General features: G+C 47.1%; 1 protein-coding gene across 1 annotated transcript; it reads right to left on the bottom strand.

The window, feature by feature from the left end:
• Positions 1–8,831: 8,831 nt before the first annotated feature.
• Positions 8,832–10,718, bottom strand: LOC102752951 (C-C motif chemokine 8). The gene is made up of 3 exons (XM_006764037.2): positions 10,583–10,718; positions 9,675–9,792; positions 8,832–9,262 (listed from the first exon to the last, which is right to left on the bottom strand). Exons 1-3 carry the CDS (start codon positions 10,656–10,658, stop codon positions 9,157–9,159), a joined length of 300 nt encoding a protein of 99 aa, XP_006764100.1. The 5' UTR covers positions 10,659–10,718; the 3' UTR covers positions 8,832–9,156.
• Between the last annotated feature and the right edge of the window lie 10,760 nt (positions 10,719–21,478).

Genomic DNA, 21,478 nt, shown 5'->3' with positions numbered 1-21,478 from the left:
TAATCAATTGATGTGTCTTTTTCTCATCAATGTTTTTCTCTGTCTCTCCCCCTCCCACTCTCTCGAAAAAAATCAATGGAAAAATATCCTTGGCAGAGGATTAACAAAACAAAACAAGAAAAAAAAAAAGAAAGGAAGGAAAAAAGGCATAAATAGCCTACAGCAGGACATCACCACGGAGCCTGCAGACACCAAGAAGGTAAGAACCTACGCCAGTTCATTGAATTCAGGAGAAATGGATGAACTCCCCCGAAAACATAACTTATCAGACGGCAAGAAAAAGCTGAAAAGAAGTAATTCTAAAACTATTAAAGAAATGTAATCAGTAAGTGAAAATCTCCCCACAACATACCCGAGGGCCCCAAGGGCTTTAACAACTGGTTCCTCCAAACCACTCCAAGAACAGTCATTTCAATCTTACACAATTTCTTCCAGAGAATATATAAAAAACAGTGTACACTCTTCAACTCCTTTTATGAGTCTTACATAACTTTGACACAAAAACTTGTCGAGAACCAACAAGAGCTGGGCCGGTGTGGTTCAGTGGTTAAGCATTAACCCATGAACCAGGAGGTCATGGTTCAATTCCTGGTCTGGGTACAGGCCCAGGTTGCAGGCTCGATCCCTGGTGGGGCGCATGTAGGACAGGAGGCAGCCAATTGATGATGTTTCTCTCTATACCCCTCCCTTTCTCTTTCTCTAAAAGTCAATAAACACGGTGGAGAACGGCTACAGCGTTTGGACAGGTTCAAGCCTGGGACTAATGAGAGGGTACGATCCTCTCGTGGCAAAGCCACGTGCAAGTCCCAGCACTAGCGTTGTAAGGCTACAGTTGTAAGCTTGTCCTTATGGTCCAAAGCTGTGTTCCCACGTGGCTGAGTGACATGGGCTGCGGGAGGTGCAGCAAGTAAACAAAGCTTGATCAAGTGCATGTAATTGAGTAGATTGGAAACTCTCGAGAACGTTGTAAACATCTTGACCACGCCCTTACTTTACCTCGAGGAATCTGGCTATAAAATAAGGACTCAGCTTGCAGGCCGTGGCACTGTCTCTCCACCTAGAGAGGAGCGTTGAACTATTATAAATTCAATGTAAACATCATTACATAAAAGGGTATGGTCTTTTTTTTTTTAGTTTTATTCATTTCAAACGGGCCGGATCCGGCCCACGGGCCGTAGTTTGCCCACGGCTGCTCTAGAGTCTCTAGATACACATGCCATTCGTTTGCACCCTCTTCTGTGGCTGGGGAAGCTCACCTGGTGGATGACAGGAGTGGGACTGCAGGTCCTTTGGCTTGAGGTTGGGTCCGGACACTGGGGAGCCCCTCGGGCATTGGGGAGGGAGAAGAGTTAAGGTGGGGTACTTATTTCTCTGCTATCTCCCCGGTGCCTCAGCCTGGGTGCAGCCAGCTCTCAACTGAGGTTTTTCATTTCCCTCGCCATGACCCCCTCCATGGCTTGCTCCAGCTTTGGGGAGCCCTGCCCTGCTCTTTTCTCTCCAGCTCTAGGGGTGGTCATTGCCCTGTTATTAGCACCCCTGTGGTTTCTCCACACCCAGCCCACCTCTTGGGAAACAGCATTTTTATTAAATCTTCCTCAAATCATTCCAATGTAAGCATCATCTGCTTCTTTCTGGAACCCTGACCGACATAGGTTTGAGTGCCAGAGGGGTCCTGCCAAATGGGGTTCTGGGAGTGGGTTGCTCGTATATTTTAGGAGCACAAAAACGACAGCTGTTGACATCCTTACTACTGAAAGCATCGCCGGTATTAGTAAGGTAGACAGTTAACCAGCCCTCCAGGTGGTTCTCATGTGCACTGGAGTTTGAGAAGCATGGAATGGCAGCTGTCGCGTGCCCATCTCTCAGACACAGTGAAAAGCCACCAGAGGGCTCTTCAGGGTGCTGGCCACCTCTCATGACCTCCTCCAAATACCTCACAGCGCCCCCATAATGGACATGTCCCCTGGCCTTCCCCGGAGTGCAGTTAGGGGATGGCCGAGCCCTTTGCACAGAACAGGTCAGTTTCAACAGATCCACCTCCCTGAGCTGTGTAGAGAGACGCCTTCCTAACCTCCCAGGGAAGTTCTAGAATTTCAACCTCACCGACTGCAGGCTTCTGTGTAAGTCTACACTCCCATTAGCCACCCTCGCTGAGCATTCACATCACTGGCAGCTTGGTGCCAACACATACAATTCTGAATTCTGGGCAAGTAGGCCCATGCCCATGACTTTGGCCCATTGAACCTTGTATGTCATTCACCGCTCAGAATCCACTCCCCCATGCCCGTCCCAAACTTTCCCCCAAACGGAGTGGGTGAGGACACTCAAACCCTCCCAGCTGTAAGCACTCTGTCTGCCTTTCCCTCGGCGTCCGGACCCAGCATCTCAGAGGAGAGTGTGTTTAGGAGCCTGAAGTCTTGAGTTGGCCAGACAGACATGGGTTCAAGTCCTGGGTCTGCCACTTCCTACTTATGCAATTTGAAGCAAATTAACTCACTAGCTTCTAAGTCTAAGAGGAACTGGGAGCTAATTATTGCCTCATTGTGTGTTGTGGGAGTCCTGGTGCAGTGGCAGTGATTCCCATTTCTAACCAGTCCCAGGTGCAGCTGCTGCTGCTGCTGCTGCTGCTGTCTGAGGACCGCGCTGGGAGAAGGGCTGCTGCAGTGGAGCGAGGTTTAGATCTCAGGGGGAGGAATGGGACCTTGGCCGGGCGGGCACAGGCCAGGCGGTGATGCTGGTTAAACAGAGGTGCAAGGTGGCACAGTCACCCCAGGAAGCCCTGGGCTGGACTGCTAGCCAGAAAGTTCTGACCCACGGAATCTGTGGCCGTGATTAGGGGATCCCTAGACTGGACACAGATGGGCCACTTACTAAGGTACTGCTTGACTTGAGGCAGAAAATCCTAGCTTTCATGTGGAAGAGATTCATGGCTTCTTGCCCAATGATCAGATCTAAGCCAGTTCCTAGTCCTGAAGTTCCTGGGTGGAGGGGGGCTGGGTCCCTTTTAGGAAGGGCCTTGCCATGCCAAGTCGCCATGTGGAATACAGGACACCTGGTTAAATCTGAATTTCAGATAAGGAATGAGTCATTTTGTAACAAATACGTCTCTCGCAATATTTTTGCTAAGCCTGGACATCCGTGGGTTTATACTAGAAACACTCCCCCAAGCCTTGCCCAGAGCAGCCTGCTGCCATGTAACCAGGGTGACTCCGGTTTGGGGAAGGAAATGCTGGGACTCTCTGGTAATGGCCTTACGTGGATGGTATTCTCTGGAGACCTAAAAATTCATCCTGGCCCACCCGTCAGTGAGGGAGCAACAGACGTCTCCTAGACTGAAGAATTCCGTGATTTCAGAACCATTGTGTTGCTGTAGAGTCTTAGCATCCAAGGGTCCAGCCATCTGACTCCAGTGTCCTGGGCAATTGTAGTGCTTTGCCATCTCATGTTGTCACGCCATAGGGCTGGCTCCACTCTGCCAACATGGTTTCCAGAGGTTTGTTTACATGCTAAAGTCTGTGCTCAAGGGATAACTTACTGGGAAACTCTGTTATATGTCAGGTTAAAACTAAAATTGCTCCGGGAAGCAGAGCGGGGCCCCCCTGTGCTTATGCGTCTCCCTGTCCAACTCATTTTTATGGTGTGAGGCTCGGAGGTATATTGACATAGGGCAATCTTTCCACGGAACAGATTCCTGACTGCGGGGGTGGCTAATGAAAAGGGGAGGGAGTCAGCACTAACTGGAGTTCTCTGTCCCCGAGACTGGGTCTCTCCGGAGAAAGGCAGGCCTGCAGGGGAGAGAACATTGCATTGCGACACTGAAGGGGAAGTCCAGCCACCACCCTGTAAACACTGCAAGACCTTCCATCTGCCTGCACATCTGCCTGCAACACTGTCCTTTCTAACGGGCCCAAACAGGAATCATTTGAGCCCTGCTTTACATTGTGTCTTGATCATGAAGGCTTCCCAGCACCTACGAATTTTCACAGGGGACCAAATCTTGCTCTGAAATGGGTGATGGATGGCCTGCCAAGCAAGCCCCACTACTTCCATGCTAGGCCATGGAGTCATCTTTCTGGGCATTCTCTGGACCGGCATGCAGTCAAATGTGAATACTTACTGATGATTGAGGGGTCTAAGAAGACTCGGGGGGGAGAATTATTATATAATTTATCTTCCAAACCAGACAGGGCGAAGCAGGATTGTCCCAGGCAAACCGAAGTGTGCAATCTCCCTGCCCCCTGGGAGCGTGGCCTCTTACCATTTGTTCTGTTGCCCATTCAGGTGCCTGCAGTTTTTAACTTTGGCTGCTTTCTTTTTTTTCTGGAAAATTCCAGGATGCATGCCTGGGACTGCCCCTGCCCATGACTAAATAGGAACAATCTTGTATTCGGCTCATGCTGGAGCTATGAAAGGAAGAAAAGGGGGGGGGGGGGGTTTTTCTGTAGCAGCAGCAATCTTGTAGGAACACTTTTACATGTGTGTGTGTTTTTTTTTAATATATATGCTGACTTAGAATACTTGGAAAGCATTTCTTAAAAAGAATAAAAATATTATACAGCCATTTGCACAGTCAGCATTAAGACATAACCACAGAGAAAATATTGTTGGTCTTTATTCTTTCCATGTGAAAATTGCAAGAATTTTACTAGCTCCGAGTTAGTCTCAGGTTTGTTTGTTAATGGTATGTCAAAACCTTGTCAAAACCTTGTCTATCCTTCAATAGCTTAAGTCCTTAATGGCTGAATAAGTTATCTAGACCAGCGGTTGCCAACCTTTCGGACCTCACGGACCATCAGTGGTCTTGCAGACCGCCGGTTGGTGACTGCTGATTTAGACCATACCTTGCTATTGGGCGTTCAGTCTATTTCACTGGGATTCCAAGTCATGCTGTCACGTCTTTATCAGCATCACTGTTGATAAACATGGAACTTTTAGAGACATGGCAATTGGGTTGCTGGGTCAATAGTATGAACAGTTTCAGGCTATTAAAACATATTTACAAATGTATTTGAATATTTTTGTATATTTCACGTGTAATACAATTCACAAATCTTGTAGGTATAGCTTGCTTACTTTTTAATCTATGTATATAACATGTAACCACCACTCATATCAAGACTGATATTTCCAACATCCCTGAAGCTTCTTTTGTATCTTTTTCAAGTCGATGCTTCATTTCCTAGAGGTAATCATTATTTTGACTTCAGTCAAAATCGATTGCCTGGCCCTGCATCGACCTGTGAACCAGGAGGTCACGGTTCAATTCCCGGTCAGGGCACATGCCTGGTTGCAGGCTCGATCCCCAGTGTGGGGCGTGCTGGAGGCAGCTGATCAATGATTCTCTCTCATCTTTGATGTTTTTCTCTCTCTCTCCCTCTCCCTTCCTCTCTGAAATCAATAAAAAATATGTTTTTAAAAATGTTTAAAAAATAAAATTAAAAAAATTGGTTGCCTATTCTTGAAATTCACATAAATGGAATTATGTGGAATGCATTTTTTGGGGTCTGAAGTCTTATGCTTAATGCTTTAAAAATATATATATATATATATCAATGCTTTGTTCTTTTCATTGCTAAGTAACATTCTACTGTATAAACACACCACAGTTTGTATCTACTCTCCCGCTGATAGACATTGGGAATACTTCCAGTTTGGGGTTGTTATGAACAGACTTATAAACTTTCTTGTTCATTCCCTTTTGTGTCTGTATGGGTTCAATTGTCTCAAATATTTATTTACAAGTGGAACTTCTGAGTCATGGAATATGCCTATGTTTAATTTCAACAAAAACAGCTAAAGTGTTTTCTAAACTTCTCACCAGCAAAGCTCCGTTTGTTCTACATTCCCATCAACACTGGGTTCTATCAATCTTCCCATTTTAATCATCTTGGTGGGTGGATGGCTGTTTTTCATGGCGTAGCCACTTGCATTTCCCTTGCGATTCTTCTAGAAGATTTACTGTGACCGAGTGCTCCTTCCCACCCTCTGAGCCTCCGGTAGAGGTGCAGGCTGAGCCAACTCCTGACCTGAGATGGCACCCAGGGAGGAGCCTGGGGGCAGAAAGCAAGCAGCGAGGAGACACCGAGCAGGCACTGAGGGAGTGAAGTGGTGACAGCCTGCGGCTCCCTGTCAGCCTCAGCAGATGGTGACATCAGAAGGGAACCCAAGAGGATGCCAGTCAGCTCAAGTGACCTCCCCAGCTCTTTGCCCCCTGTTGGCAAGGGAAGGAATTGCAGCGTACACATACGAACCAGTTTATGTAAGGACTTGGATTTTCAAAACACAAATATTCAAGTTAGGCACATAAAACATTAATAACGTAGGAGGACGCATCCCTTGGGACATTCTGTTGAATGTCATTGAGTTCATTGTGATTTGAAATATAACAGCACAATCCCAGAGTGCAGCCGGCTGGGCAGTGCTCAGGGCAAACAAGTGGGTTGTCTTCCACAGTGGCCTGGGGGTGCGTCCAGGGTGAGTCTTCATGCCTCTGGCCTTTGGGGTTTGGGGTCCAGGTACTTCATGCACCCCTGAACCCAGATCTCCGTAGCCAGCTTGGCTAGAGACCGTGGAAGAAAGACGTTAGGACGAGATGGAACCTTTGTGTCGGGGAAGCACACCTCTTATCTGGCTGCCATGTAGCTGCCTTATTCCTCCTTGGAGGTGCTTACCTTGGACTTGACTGGAAAGCTTATCTCCAGACAGGTGATAGATCTGACTAACAGGTGTTTGCCAATAGGGAGGGCTCCCACCTGGCTTGCTGGTTTGCAATCTAGGCACTTTGCTTCCCCACTCTGCCCTGGCCAACAGACAATGCCAAGCTTCCAAAAGGTGTGGCTCCTGGAGCTAGAGGGTGCTGGTGAGGTCATCTGCCCCATCCCCTCATTTCCTGCCTGGGACACAGTGCTAGTTCCACTTTTGAATGGGGTGTCTTAAGACCGGAGAGAGAAGTTGACTTGCCCTAAGTGACACGGAGAGCCGGGGTCAGCCGTGGGATCAGAAGCTAGGTCTCTGCTTCCAGGGGGACCAGCACCGTGGCACCTCCACACGATGACAATGATGGGCCCTGAGCTGGGACAGCAGGACGACAACCCTCCCTCCCTTCCTGAGGGATCTGGTCTTTGTGCCTCAGCGTGAGGTCCTCCTGTCTGGAGAAGGAGCCACTATGCTCATGAAGTGCAGGCAATTTTGCTCTTAAGTGTCTTTTAAGGAAAGGTGATCCCATGCCCTCAAATGGAGGCTTGCAAGTTCTTGGGATCGGGGTACAGTGGTGGAGATCTCAGGGCTGCCAACCCTCTAAATACATAGTTGCTTTTCAGGATTGTAAGAGAAGGGCCTATGTCCTGGGCCCGTTATTCTCCTTCTTCTACAACATTTAGCACATCACTCTGGCCCATCCTTCCTAACCTCACCCCAGGACCGTCCTTCCTCAGACCCCCATCTCCTCGGCACCACTGCAGTGGCCTGCTCTCCGGCCTTCCCCTCGAACTCTCTCCTGCACTCAGATACCAGGCTATTCTTCCTGGCACATGCTTCCGAATGTGACACTGTCCTCTCCCGTTTGAAAACCCTTTGTGTTTCCTGGTAACTCATTGACTTCCCACTTGAAATTCAAGAGCCCTTGATATCTGGCTCCAACCTTTATTTGTAAAACTCTCAAGTCCTCTGTCTTTCCATAGCTCAGCTGGACCGATTTCCCTCCTCTGGTTTGCTCCTCTCCTCCCTCTCCTGTACCAGCTCTGAAGATCCCTTTTTGTTTCCCACCGCATGCTGCCCCTCGAGACCAGGCCTGTGGAAGACCCCCCTTCAATGGAAAGCTTTGAGTGCTCCTCTGGGTAAGAAACATCTACTTCCCTCCTAGATTAGGGTTCACTTCCGGGGTATTACCCTGGGTTGGAGAGAATTCATTAGATGGTGAAAACTTGGGATTATACAGAAACGTTTGAAGACTGCTGCAAGAGATCAAGAGAGAGAGAGAGAGACTGGCTGGTTTGGCTCAGTGGATAGAGCATTGGTCTGCAGACCAAAGGGTCCCTGGTTCGATTCCAGTCAAGGACATGTACCTTGGTTGCAGGCTCTTCCCTGGCCCGGGCCCTGGTCAGGGCTTATGCGGGAGACAACTAATCGATGTGTTTCCCTCACATTGATGTTTCTGTCTTTCCCTGTCTCTCCCACTCTCCCTAAAAATCAATGGGAAAATATCCTCGGGTGAGGATTAACAACAACAAAGAGAGAAAAAGAGAGAGAGCGAGAGAGAGAGAGAGAGGCTGGTGAACTTAGGTATGGCGAGAAAAGGTGGGAAGTAAGACCCTATTGGATAAGGGCATGTCATGTTACAGGCTAGAGCCAGAGGGCTGAAACAGCTTGATCTGGCCCTGCTAGGTACTCCCTGACTCTCAGTTGAGTCCAAAAGACTTCTTAGAGCAGTGGTTCTTAACCTTCTGGCCCTTTAAATACAGTTCCTCATGTTGTGACCCAACCACAAAATTATTTTCGTTGTTACTTCATAACTGTAATGTTGCTACTGTTATGAATCATAATGTAAATATCTGATATGCAGGATGGTCTTAGGCAGCCCCTGTGAAAGGGTCATTCGACCGCCAAAGGGGTCGCGACCCACAGGTTGAGAACCGCTGTCTTAGAGGCTGGTCCCTGTACCCCAAATTGCCACCCGTTGCTGCCATTTTCTCCCTCCCAGCTAAACGTTATCCCGTAAAAAATAAGACCAAGTAGTTTAACATTATATATTTTTATTTGAAAATTCTATAGTTACCTAATAACATTAATTTCATCAACGACATTACATAGCTTACATTTACAAAAGCCCAGAAGTGTTTCACTCTGACGACCCACGGGAGGATTCCCAACACTGAAGGCACGTGAGAGGGAGAATGATCCCACCTGGCCGTGAACTTAGCTGGGCTCACAGGAAAGGAAAAGGTCGCCGGGTTTGGCATTTTTCATTCATTAGGATTTACAGCAGATAAAGTCAAACCATCAATAGCTTATATTTAATTAAATATTATCTAAGAAATGTTTCGCTTTACATTATGTACATGGTAATAAAATAATGCCATCTGCACCTGGGGAAGGTTGAGGGGAAATAAATAAGGGTTTCCTCAGGCTCTGACGGTCTCTCCATCCAGGTGTGACATGTTAAGGCTTCAGAGCTTGGGCCCTGCTGTCCAGAAGGGCCATGGTATCCTGGACCCACTTCTCCTTGGGGTCCGCGCAGATCTCCTTGTCCTTTTTGGTCTTGAAGCTGTGGGCACAATTAGATGCAGCACCTTGAGGATTTTGCCCAGGAGTGTGACCCATTAGCTCCTAGCCTTGCTCCCTTGGTGAGGGGCCTGAATTGGGACGGGCGGGGGGTGGGGTGGGGAGGTAGGGGGAGGATGGAAGGATGGGAGGTCGGGAAGAAGAGGCCTGAAAAGGGAGCTTGCTCTTGCTGTCCCTGGGGAAGCCCTGCAGGCTCCTGGCTGAAGAAACGGGGGTGATCTGACCAAGCTCCTAGAAGGGGATCCTGGGGGGAGGGTAGGCCCCTTCTTGTGGGCTCAGTTACTCTCTAGGGTAAAAGGCCCATTTGATTAGATGGTGCATTTCTCTGACTCATGTGGACATGAGTCCTGACCTCAGAGCTTTTGACTCAGGGTGTCAGGATGTGGTTCACTCACATCACAGCTTCCCAGGGACACTGGCTGTTGGTGACTTTCGTGTAGCTCTTCAGCCTCTGGACGCGGATCTCCTTATCGAACACACTATAGCAGCAGGTGATGGGGATGGAAACGGAGTCTGGAAAACATTTTGCGAAGAATGAGACAGTGAGGATGTGTCGTGATCATGCATCTGGAAGGGAAGGAGGGGAAGGTAGGGGAAGACAAAGCAAATACAGGAGACCCAACGAGGACCCACCACTCCCAAGTTCAGTGCCTTAGCCCAGATCCCACAGATAAAATGCTACCTGTGAGTCAGTTTCCTCTAGTGAACTATGGGGCCCCTCACTAATGACTGGGAAGGGGGAAATCTTGAGTAACAAGGCGAGTCCTGTGGTGTTATTATAAGGGGCCACTGATCCAAAACTTGCGACACTGGAAAGGTACGTTCTAAGACTTTGCATCCAAGCTTTTTGTCCCGTTAGCTCTAGAGCCGACCCATGTCACATGCTGAGATGCCTTCGATGCTTGATGCCTTCCAGCCGCTGTTCTGGAAACTCCACCGCCCCCAATAAAAACGTGAAACCTCCCACAGGGATTTCTTCCTCTCCACTACTTCCCGAAATGCCCTTCACAGCCACAACGAGAAATGGTCCTTTTATTCGGTGCCACATCCCCAAACAGTGAGAGTCACTGATGTAGTGGCTGCATTTAGTGTCCCAAAGCCGGTCTCAGGAAAGGTCAGAGGGACTGGCCACCAAATTCTGGCTCTGCCTCTGGCCAGCTGGGACATGACTGCTCTTCTCATTTCCCTTCCTGGCTTCACTTTCTCCCTCTCAGGCTTTGCAACAAGCCTGGGATGACTCATGCGGAGAGGTTCGTGCCTGCAGTCATGAAAACGTTACGTCCTAGGCAGAGAAGGGCCTTACCTGGGTTGGCGAGCACCTGGGCGCTGAAGGCGGCTGCTGTGAGCAGCAGGCACACCAGGGCGGCGGAGACCTTCATGGTGGAGGGTGTGAATGTGAGCTTCGGCCTGAGAGGTGCAGGTTTCAGGATTGGCCTCGACCTCTCTGCTCCTCTGGCTGCTCTGGCCATCCTGTCTGCCTTTTATAGGAGGCAGAGAGCACGGCCAGCGTCATGATCCAGGAAGGATGAAGTAAGACCCTGAATGTGCTGAGTAGGCACTAGGACCTGGGGGCAATTTCCAGACACTGAGAGAAGGAAGCTGTGGGGTTTCCACTGTTTGCTTAGACTGTGTGGAGCAGAGGTGGAGGGGTATGTGGCTGTGCCCAGCAGCGTGTAGGCAGTGATCTCATTAGATCAGGAAGAGTTGCAATTTCTTTGAAATGGAAAGAGATCTGTTTAAAAGGGAGAAGGGAAGCCGAGGTCACAGTGGAGTGAAGAGAATCAAGGATTTGACCCTCCCCAGGACCAAGAAGGCCTGGGAGGGGGCCCTAGGCTTTGCCTGTATTCTCCATCAGACTCAGGTGCTTGCAGCCTAAATCAGTCGGGCTCCTTTGAAAGCCACACAAGTCGCTCGATAGAACTTGGCAGAATGGTGGAATCGGGAATTTTCAAGTCTTAATGACCTAGAAACTTAGGTTGTGGAGCCCAAGAACTGGGCAGCACATGCTGTCCTTCTAGGCTGGTGGTTTCCAAATATTTTATTTAGACACTAAGGTTTCTTTTCAAGTAAGTCATATGAAGAAGCCCAATATTTTATGCAGGTTCAGGTGGAACAAGTCTGCTTGAGGAAGGTCTCCCAGATCCCTTCATTCATTTTTGTTGGGTGAAGTGGTCTACAGATGTCAATTAGAAAGTTGAGGAAATGTCTCCATTCAATTCCATAGTTTAAAAAATAATAAACCAAAACGTGGGGCCCGGCCGGCGTTGTTCAGTGGTTGAGCATCGACCTGTGAACCAGGAGGTCACGGTTCGATTCCCAGTCAGGGCACATGCCCAGGTTGCAGGCTTGATCCCCAGTGTGGGGTGTGCTGGAGGCAGCCGATCAATGATTCTCTCTCATCATTGATGTTTCTATCTCTATCCCACTCCCTTCCCCTCTGAAATCAATACAAATATATTTTAAAAATATGTGGGATAGTGGTTTCCTTTGTGATATTGACATAAGGGAGCTTTTGAGAGGCAGGAATGTTCTATATCTTAATCAAGGGAGTGGTGCTTAAATAGTTGTCTACATATGTGAAATTTGTGAAGTTGTACACTTGAAATTTCTATACTGCATGTTATATTTCAATATGAAGTAAATAAAAAGAAAAAAACACAGCTTTATTTTGCTCATATTTTATTTGTTTTTATATGTGTATGTTAATTGCTCTATTTTTTTCCTGGTGATTAAAACATTCAGTTTCTTATATCAGATGGCCTTCTATATGAGCAGGTGACAGAAATAGGGAAATCATAGTCACAGGGATCAATAAGGGTTAGTCAAAGTAAAGGGAATTAAATGTCAAGTAACGTGAACCTAATCTTGATTTAGCCAAAAACTAGCCAATGACTTGTCTAATGTGACAGTGGGCAAATCTTGACTCAGAGATTGTCCTCATCTATAAAATTAGGGGTTTTCACAGGTTCAGGGATGACAAATAGTTTTCAGTCATGTATTAGCTTCACAAATTGATGGTGGATAACCAGAAAGGTCTTTTGAAAAAACAAACAAAGAAAAACCAGTAAGGCCTTCCATTGAGTTATTCTATATAATAAAAGCCTAATAGGCAAATCTAGTTGAATATAAAATACTGTGATTGATTAGTGATGTCTGCCATGGGTACAGTAATAGAAGGTGGTTACTACCTATGTAACATAGTTGCTATTTCTGGATTAAATCATATTTAAGCTCTTCTACAATTTAAGTCATCTATGATTGTTTTCAAAGGATCTAATCAGAGACCAGAGAAGCTAGGATGTCAAGAACGGCAGGTAATGGTTCTTAGCTCTCAGCCCTGGGAGAGGCAGAACAGATTGAAAGTCTGAATTTGGTTACTAGAAACACGAATTAATATCTGTGTCGGAGAAGGCACAAGATATTTCACTTTTTTATACTGCAAATTCCTTACCTATTCTTTACTTTTCAAATGTGAAAATGAGTTTATTGCAAATATTAAATTACCTGACACTGATAACTTGCTTTGCAGAGTAAGTACATGTGGGAGGTGATCAATAAACTAGCTGTTAATCAATAGTCAAATAATGTGACTGTACTGTCTCGATTAGAACATTGCTAGGAAGAGACCCAGCATGTGATTCTTGGTATTTTGTAAAAGTTCTCCTTAAAATTGCTTCCAAATGAAGATATGTGGCAAAAATAGACCTCTGGGAATGTCTGGGTGGTACATGAAGAAGGAAAAAGGGTGTCCCAGAAACAAAAGGGAATAGAGGTCCTGGGATCCTGGCAAGAACCACAAGAGTGGAATGTTGTGGGGCCTCAGAGGGACCTGGGTCAGATCCCAGTGTTGACCCACACAGGGGTCTTAGTTCTACTGGGAGCTCAGAGGTCTCCATTGGCAAGTCTCTTTGATTATGCAATTTCCCTCCCTCCCTCTCTCCTTTTTTTTTTTTTTAAACTGAGTTCGAGAAATCCCACAATAAAAAATTAAAATGAAACTTTACGCTATGCTGATTCAGCAGCTGGTCTGTCCAGAAGCCTGGCTGTGCTGTTTAAGGAAGTGGTCCCCGTCCTCTCCTCTGTCTCTTCTCCTTGGCGTCTTCCCACTGAGCATCTTCTAAAGTCGGTTGGACAACTCACCTGTGGTTCGGTGGCTGGGAAGGGGAACTCAAGGTCAGACAGCTGTCTGTGAACAGAAGGCAGGAATGGTACCCCACTGGGGAAACACATCTGGATCCTTACAAAGTTCTCAAAGAATGTGTTGAAATAGTTCTGGAAATCGGGATATTAGATGTTTTGTTTCCAACTCTGTCCCAAGTGTCCTCAATAGCCAGGAACTAATAGAATATGTTGTGAGAGACATTTGCAATTAATTTATTTACATGTTTCCCTTTACAAACGAGGGGAAGAATCATAGAGGCAAAATGATTTGTCATAGGTTGCACACCAGCAGACAGCATAGGGTGAGGCTGTGCCTAGAATTCATACTCCAGCTACTCCATGACAAGACAGGACCGGTGAGTGGGGATGGCAGAACCAGAGCCATATGCAATTCCAATTTAGAAGACAAGAACCAGGCAGAAGACTGCAGGGAGGTGCCCAGAAACCCCAGAGACTATCCAATGCTTGGGTCCCCAGACTTGCCTGTAATATTAGGGTGCCCTCTATCCACTGAGCCAAACCAGTCAGGGCCCTGGGAAATTATTAATAAAATATGCCTTAAACCACAGAGTGACTCAGAACTTTTGAAGATGATGCCTCAAATTTCTGAAGTGGTCCAGGTGATTTTTAACCATGGCCAATTTGGGAGCCATTTGCCTAGTTCAAATGTCTCATTTACAGATATGTAAACTGAGGCACAGGGTGGGACAATGATTTGCCAAGAGTCACTTTAACAATTAAGAACAGATTTAAAACCAGAATGCCTGATTATGTATTGGGCCTCCCTGTTGGATCCTTGGTATGGACAAGGTCTTCATTCTAATGGAGGCCCCAGAACCTGCAATGTTTTGTGTCTCTAAGTTCATGTTTCAGGAATAACTGAGTGTGGTCCCAGCTGAAATGTAAAATATTTCAAGGAGGATTCCTTGATCTGTCTTCATAAGAGGAGCACAGACAGATTGTATGTGGGCTTGGGAACCTGTAGCTCACCCATCAAGCCCTTGCACCATCATTCTCCACTCACCCCTAACATTTTCTGGGCACAGAAGCCGTCCTGAGACTCAGTGCACGATCTAATAATGTCTGTTCTTGTCCTTTATAACTGTATGGACTCACCTGGAATGTTAGGTAACACTCCTGAATGGTGTCTGGGGATAAGGGTCTTTGAGGAAGAGGGTAGACAGGGTTGTTTGACTTAATGTGAGGGCCTAGGACTTTGTCTTGATGGAGTGAGCTGTTCTGTTGCTCCTGGAGCTTTGGGCGGGGGTGGGGGGTGGTTTCACTCTGATGTGGATAGATGTCTCCAGACCTCCTCCGCTGGAGCATTTGCTGTGATCCTGGGTTCCTGGCTGGCTGGGTAGCATGAATTAAAGCATTGCACTATAGCGGGCATGTATATTACTTATGTTTTCACTTTAAAAATAATTTAAATTAACATTATGATGAAAAAGCCAGTTTAAAAATCCTGACGTATAGCTTTATTTCTGCAGCTGTGGAATTCATACATCGCAATGTATGAAATGTTGTGCTTTAATACCTATCACCATATTGCTTTCTAGGAAGTTCACCTTGGACAACATTGATTATTTATGTTAAGCAGGATCATGGGCAACCCCCAAATGTTCACTCCCTAATCCCTGGAATCTCTGATGGTTACCTTACAGGGCAAAAGGATCTTTGCAGACGTGACTCAAGGTAAGACCTTGAGAACAGAGTACAGTTATTCTGAGTTATCCAGGTGGGCTCACTCTAATCACAAGAGAGATGAGACAGAAAAAGGAATTAATTTATGTTGCTTAAGGCTTTAAGGCACTAATTTTGTGGTACTTTATTCCGACAGTAGTAGAAAATAAGCACATTATTTTTAAGAAATGTTTGATGCTTTGTTAAAAAAATATGATCTTGTAACAGACAAAACTAACATATCGTGATAGAATTCAGGTGTGAGGTTCCCTTTAGGGGCGATTGACTGGAGGAGGCAGGAGGCAGGAGGTAGGAGGCAGGAGGGAGATTGCTGGGGTTTGGAAAAGTTCCACAGATGTTGATCAGGGTGGTGGCTATGTGGAATGGAAACACACGTAAAATTGACTTAACTTTATTGAAGGAAAGTATTACAAATTAAAAAGTAAGTAGAAACAGCCCTAGGCAGTTTAGCTCAGCAGGTAGAGCATCAGCCTGGGGACTGAAGGGTCCCGGGTTTGACTCCAGTCAAGGGCACATGCCTGGGTTGCAGGCTGGATCCCCAGTAGGGGGTGTGCAGGAGGCAGCCGATTAATGATTCTCTCTCATCATTGATGTTTCTATCTCTCCCTCTTCCTCCTTCTCTGAAAGCAAGAAAAATATATTTTTTTAGAAAAAAGAAAGGAAAAAAAAAGTAAGTAGGAACAAAACATTTCAGCATCAGTTTGTGTAAATTCTTATTTACCGGTTGGTATGTTCATAATAAAACATTGCAGTTTTAATCTTTTTAGCTTGTGAATTATCTGATAATCTCTCTAGCCTAGAAATACTTTTTCTTATTTATTTATGAGCGTCATTAAAACTCCTACTTCTTTTATATTCCATTTGTTGAAAACTACAGTCATCTCTTAACAATACAAAAGTTAAGGAACTCGAAACACATTCCACCCTCAGGATTTCCTCTGCAGGAGGAGGGAACTTCCAGGAAGAGAACTTTTTTCAGCTTAAGGGGCTGTCCCATCGATTGCATCATAGAGAACTGATACACACAATGCAGCGTGATTTCAGAATTAGGTCTATATGGACTCCCCAGCTCACACGCAAGGCCCACTGAATAACCTCAGTATGTTTTGATTCTCTAGTAACATGGCTTGATAGAAAAAGTGCATCTGGAAGCAAAAACAGAAAGAACAGTGAAAGTCTATTTTGAGGATGACAGGTGGGTTAGGCGACGAAGGGATTCATGTCAAGCAGGCATACTCCCGACTTGCCTGCTGAGTAGCTCTGGGACCTAACCAGAGCGGTCCCTCTGCTGCTCCTATAAATGTGAGGATGCATAAGGCCAGGGTGCCACACAGGTTTCAATGTGAGTGTCCACCCAAGAGGCTTGCTGGAGAGATGGCGAGGCCTTATCTGGGGCGATGAGAAGCTGTGGTGTGGTTCTTTCCTGATGTGCTCCAGCAGCACCGGGTCAGGGATGACCCAGCTTTGTGGCATGTTGGCCATTTCTGGGCCAGGAGAGCCCTATGCTCCCCTCTCTTTTATTCTCCCATGATTATCTTCTTTCTTTTATCTTCTTGAAACACTGAGGGCATTAGGAACTGGCTGGGACGAATTCTCTCCTTCTTGTCTCTTGGAGGCAGGATGGTGTTAAGGTCATGAGCTCTGCAGCAGGACAACCAGATTTGGATGCTTATCAGCTCACTGTACCTCAGTTTCCCTATCAGTAAGATGAGGGTGAATTAAACAAGTCAGTGCAGGAAGAGGGCATTACCAGTGAGCATAGGAAAAATATTTAATAATTTAGTTTTTTATGGATATTGATAATCAGGGGCCTGTAATGAGGGGCCTAGAGGCTGCTAGGCAAGGACCCAGAGTGTGCACTCTTGGACAGAGGAGTGTGGACAATTGGACAGAGTGTGGACTATTGGACCGATGTCCACTTAGCTGTCTTCATGCTTCCAGATGAAGACCTGTGGCCGAGATGGACCTCCAGGAAGGCCTCTGCTCTAGACGAGGAAATGAAAAGAGTCTCCTGGATACCGGGGAGAATGAGGCCCCCGAATTCTCACGTGAACCAAAGGCACAGAGTGTTCTGGGCCCCAGAAGGAAGGGACACAGATCCCAGGTATGAGAGATATCGAGAGGCGCCATGGGCAAGTTCTGCAGGGAGTTCAAAGTCTGTGAGTCCCTTTGATTTTGCAATTTTCCTCCTTTGGTTTTGGTTTTCCTCCTTTGGTTTGGGGAAATCGCAGTGTGACAAGCTAAAACGAAACCTGAGACTCCCCAAGTTCTGCAACTGCTCTGTCCAACCCCCAGGGAGGTGGTCATCCTGCCTTCTTCTCTTTCCCCTGGGGGACGTCCTCATTAGCAGTTAGCTAAAGCACACGCAACTAAATGCTTGTAATTTCGCAGCCAGTGAGTGGTGAGCCCATGGTCTACACTATAAGTCAGCAGGGAACAGGGGTAAGTCAGCATTGGGGAAGAAATGAGTGTCCTGCAATGGAAGCTGATCTCCATCTTCTTAAGCGATTCCTAAGGAATATCAGGGTCAGGCGGAAGAATATCCTGGGAATATATTTTTTTAAATCCTCGCCCGAGGTTATTTTTCCATTGATTTTTCAGAGAGAGTGGAAGAGAGAGGGGAAGACAGAGAGAAATATCAATGTGAGAGAAACACATCGATTGGTTGCCTTCTGCAAACGTCCTGACCAAGGCCCAGGCTGGGGAGGAGCCTGCAACTGAGGCACATGCCCTTGACCAGAATTGAACCCGAGACCTTTCGGTCCGCAGGCCAGCGCTCTATCCACAGAGCCGAACCAGCTAGGGCTATCCTGGGAATCTTAAGTCCTGGCTACATTTTACAGCTCCGCCCCAGATTATTCAGGCATCACAAATCATGGAAACAATGGAAAGGGACATTAAAAGAAAGAGGTGAAGCACTTTTTAGCAGGTCACATAGCCATTCCATGGTGAGGCAGGACTAGAGATGAGCAGTGGCCCGTGCAAGAGTTAAATGGGTCATGACAAAGACTACCATGCAAGTTCAAGACACAGGGAGGGGGGGGGGGCAGTGGGAGGGGGGGGGCAGACACCAAATGTGAGAGCACATAGGAACCTCAGAGAGCATCCAGTGCCTCGTCCCAGGCTGTGCCTCAGGTCCCCAGGGAAACCTTCAGTGTCTGTCACCTTCAGAATTGAACTCACACTGTCCATCCTCACATTCAAGATCTTCTAAAGTATGTCTCCAAGCTTGCATTCTAAACTATCTATACTTTTCTCCTATTCCTGGACCAAATTCCAGACAGAGGAGATTTCTGCTTCTGGCCCACTCTCCTGTCCATCCTGAGCTAACTGTAGAACCATCTCCTCTTATCTCACTCCATCTTTTAAGACAGATCCTGCTTACGTCTGACTATTGTCTATTGTCACCTAGCCTTCTCCTGAGGCCTCAGTTCACATAACATGACTAAAGCTATTGCAACAGACCGGGAGGGAGATTTCCACCGGGTGGTGGGCAGGTGAGGAAGGGAATGGCTGTGAGCTGGTGCTAGACAGGTGACTCAAGTCCTTGAGTCCCAGAAAGCTGACGTTGGGCACTCACATCCCAGTGCCGGGGCGAGCCTGTCTGTCTTGAACCTGCATGGAGACCACCCAAGTCAAAAGGACATTGTATGGGAGCACAGCCCCCACTTCTTAAACGGTGGAGATTTAGCGTTTGTCTCAGCTTCTCTGCTCCTCTGGCTGTTCTGCCTGTTTTTTATAGAGTTATGATTCATTGTTTTATAGGAGGTGGAGAGTTAGGAGGCTGAGAGGGAAGCCTTCCCTTCAGCAGGGCCACGGTCAGGAATGATGAAACGGGATCTGAAACCTGCAGAGTTGGCACTGGGTCCTGGGGAGTTTTAAAGTAAGAAAGGAAACCAGTGAGCTGGGACTAAGCACATTTTCCATCCAGTTCTGAGACCAAAGTGGCTGAGATAGAAATGGGAGGGGCAATTGCAACCACGAAGAAACTCCGTTTCTTCAATCTCACCCTTTATCTCTCTTTCCTTTGATTCACAGTGGCCTGGTCCAGCCTAGGAGCACCCTGACTCACCCACCTCCCTAACCCTTGCATGTCCACTCCTTTGATCATTAAGCCCTCAGGACAGTGAGGTTGTGGTCAGCATCAAGCAATCTTAGCAGCAAAGCCCTGGGTCTGTTAACCACAGGAATAGCGTTTTAGTCAAACTGAAGATAGTTGTGTTTCAGCTCCAGATCCAGAAAAGCAGACCGACCCCACTGACCACACCCTCGCGAAACCAGACAGAGCAGCACCATGGCTGACACTGGGACCAGAGGCGATGATCAACTACCCGCTACCCTAGCGCCGACCAATCAATAGAGGCCATGATGCTCACTCCACCAGCTCTAGAGGTTTCTCCTCTGTGTGACCCGTTCCTGAGTAGCCATCCGGGAGCCAGGGCTTTGCACAAGCTCACCTGTGATTCCTGGCTTGGCACTATCTTCTTAGCTAACAAACCTTTACTTTCTCTGCTGCAAACTTCTGTTCATGTTTGATTGGGCTGTGATGCGCACAGGCAAACGAACCCCTTGTGTTCAGTACCACAGTCATGCCCAGTTTAAGAAGAGGAAACGCTCTGAGTTGCATTATCCTAGGGCAGTGATGGCGAACCTTTTGAGCTCGGCGTGTCAGCATTTTGAAAAACCCTAACTTAACTCTGGTGCTGGGTCACATATAGACATTTTTTGATATTTGCAACCATAGTAAAACAAAGGCTTATATTTTTGATATTTATTTTATATATTTAAATGCCATTTAACAAAAATTAGCCAAAAAATGAGTTCGCGTGTCATAGGTTCGCCATCACTGACCTAGGGGCTCCACTTTCTCTTCAAGGAAATGCCTCCGTAGAAGAGGGAGGAAGGAAGGAAAGAGGGGTCATAAAAGAGAGGAGCAGCCCCAACGTTCCCCTGGCGGTATCCCCAGGAGGGGCTCAGCACTGGCTGGGAGCCCAACCAGAGGCCTGCCACAGCTCTGCATTGCTGCACCCTGCTAACTCCGTTAGACCCAGGATGTATTAAATCAGAACTTGGGCGGAATGGAGGGCTCCAGGAATCCTACAGTGATAAAGCTCTTAGGTCTTAGCATCAGAGGGTGGCAGATAAAGAATCTGGAGTGTGTGGTTTGCACACTTGGGTTAGCTGTCACAGTCTTTTCCTGAGTGAGTTCAGAGGGGGAATCCCATGTCAGCCAAGGCCAGTGGAGCCGTCTGTGGGATGCAGAAGCTGGAGGGCCCTGTGCCTTCCACCCAGAACTCCAGGGAAAAGCATGCTGTGAGCTGTATTAATCCAGTGAGACTCCTCTCACCCCTTAACACACACATTCAGACACCCAGCAAGGTATTGGAGCTGATGCTAATGGACAAAATGATGCTAAAGTATGAACACAGGTTTCTACTTGCTGAGGATCGGCTCCCTCTAGTGGACAACTGCGTGCAGGGATGAAGAACTGGGCAGTGAGGGCACCAGAGGAAAAACATTGCACAAAACACTGGGTTGGAAGCCTCAGGGACATTTGTCCAGCTCTCCTTGCACTCTGAGCTCACCCCTGCTTCTGCCAAGGCTCCCTCTGCCCTAGCGGACAGTTCTGATGAGACCTGTGAATGACATGTGGCTGTGGAGGAAGGCTCAGGGGCCCTGCCCAGAGGGGACTGGACACCTCTTCTGGATGTCAGATCAGTAGATCAAAGACTATGGCCTTCGAGGGATGCAGCCCCTCCCCTCTAGGAATTTCCTCCCTCGAGGTGAAAGCCCAGAATGTCCCTTTCTTGGGACTCAGGAAAATGCCTGCTTGTGTCCACTAGACAAAAGCCCCATCCTCATCAGCCATGGGGTGTAGGAAAGTGAGGAGTAAGAAGCTGGGCCTCAGTTTCCACTCCTGAAAACGAGGGCACTACAAGTTGTGAGGGTCAGTTGGATTGAGGAATGGAAAGTGTTTTGAACAGTGCCTACTAGAACACAGCAAGTTCTCATTAAGTTTAACAGTCATTCCCTTTAGCAGAGGTTCTCAACCTTGGCTGCACATTAGAATCACCTGGGAATCTTTTTAAAATCTTGATTTCTGGGCCTCATCTTCCGGAAATTCTGTTTCGTTGTTACTAATGCCATGGCCTCACCCCACAACAAAGAAACAGAATTTCCATAGGATGAGGCCCAGAAATCAGGATTTTTAAAAGATTCCCAGGTGATTCTAATGTGCAGCCAAGGTTGAGAACCACTGTATTAAATTGAAGCTTTTTAACACACTACAATGGGGGAGAAGTATACTAGTCATAAGAAAATTAAGAATGGCTTC

This window comes from Myotis davidii, unplaced genomic scaffold, assembly GCF_000327345.1.
Source record: "Myotis davidii unplaced genomic scaffold, ASM32734v1 scaffold699, whole genome shotgun sequence".
NCBI lineage: Eukaryota > Metazoa > Chordata > Mammalia > Chiroptera > Vespertilionidae > Myotis > Myotis davidii.
The sequence above is the reverse complement of the archived record's forward strand: the minus strand, read 5'-3'. Positions and strand labels throughout refer to the sequence as shown.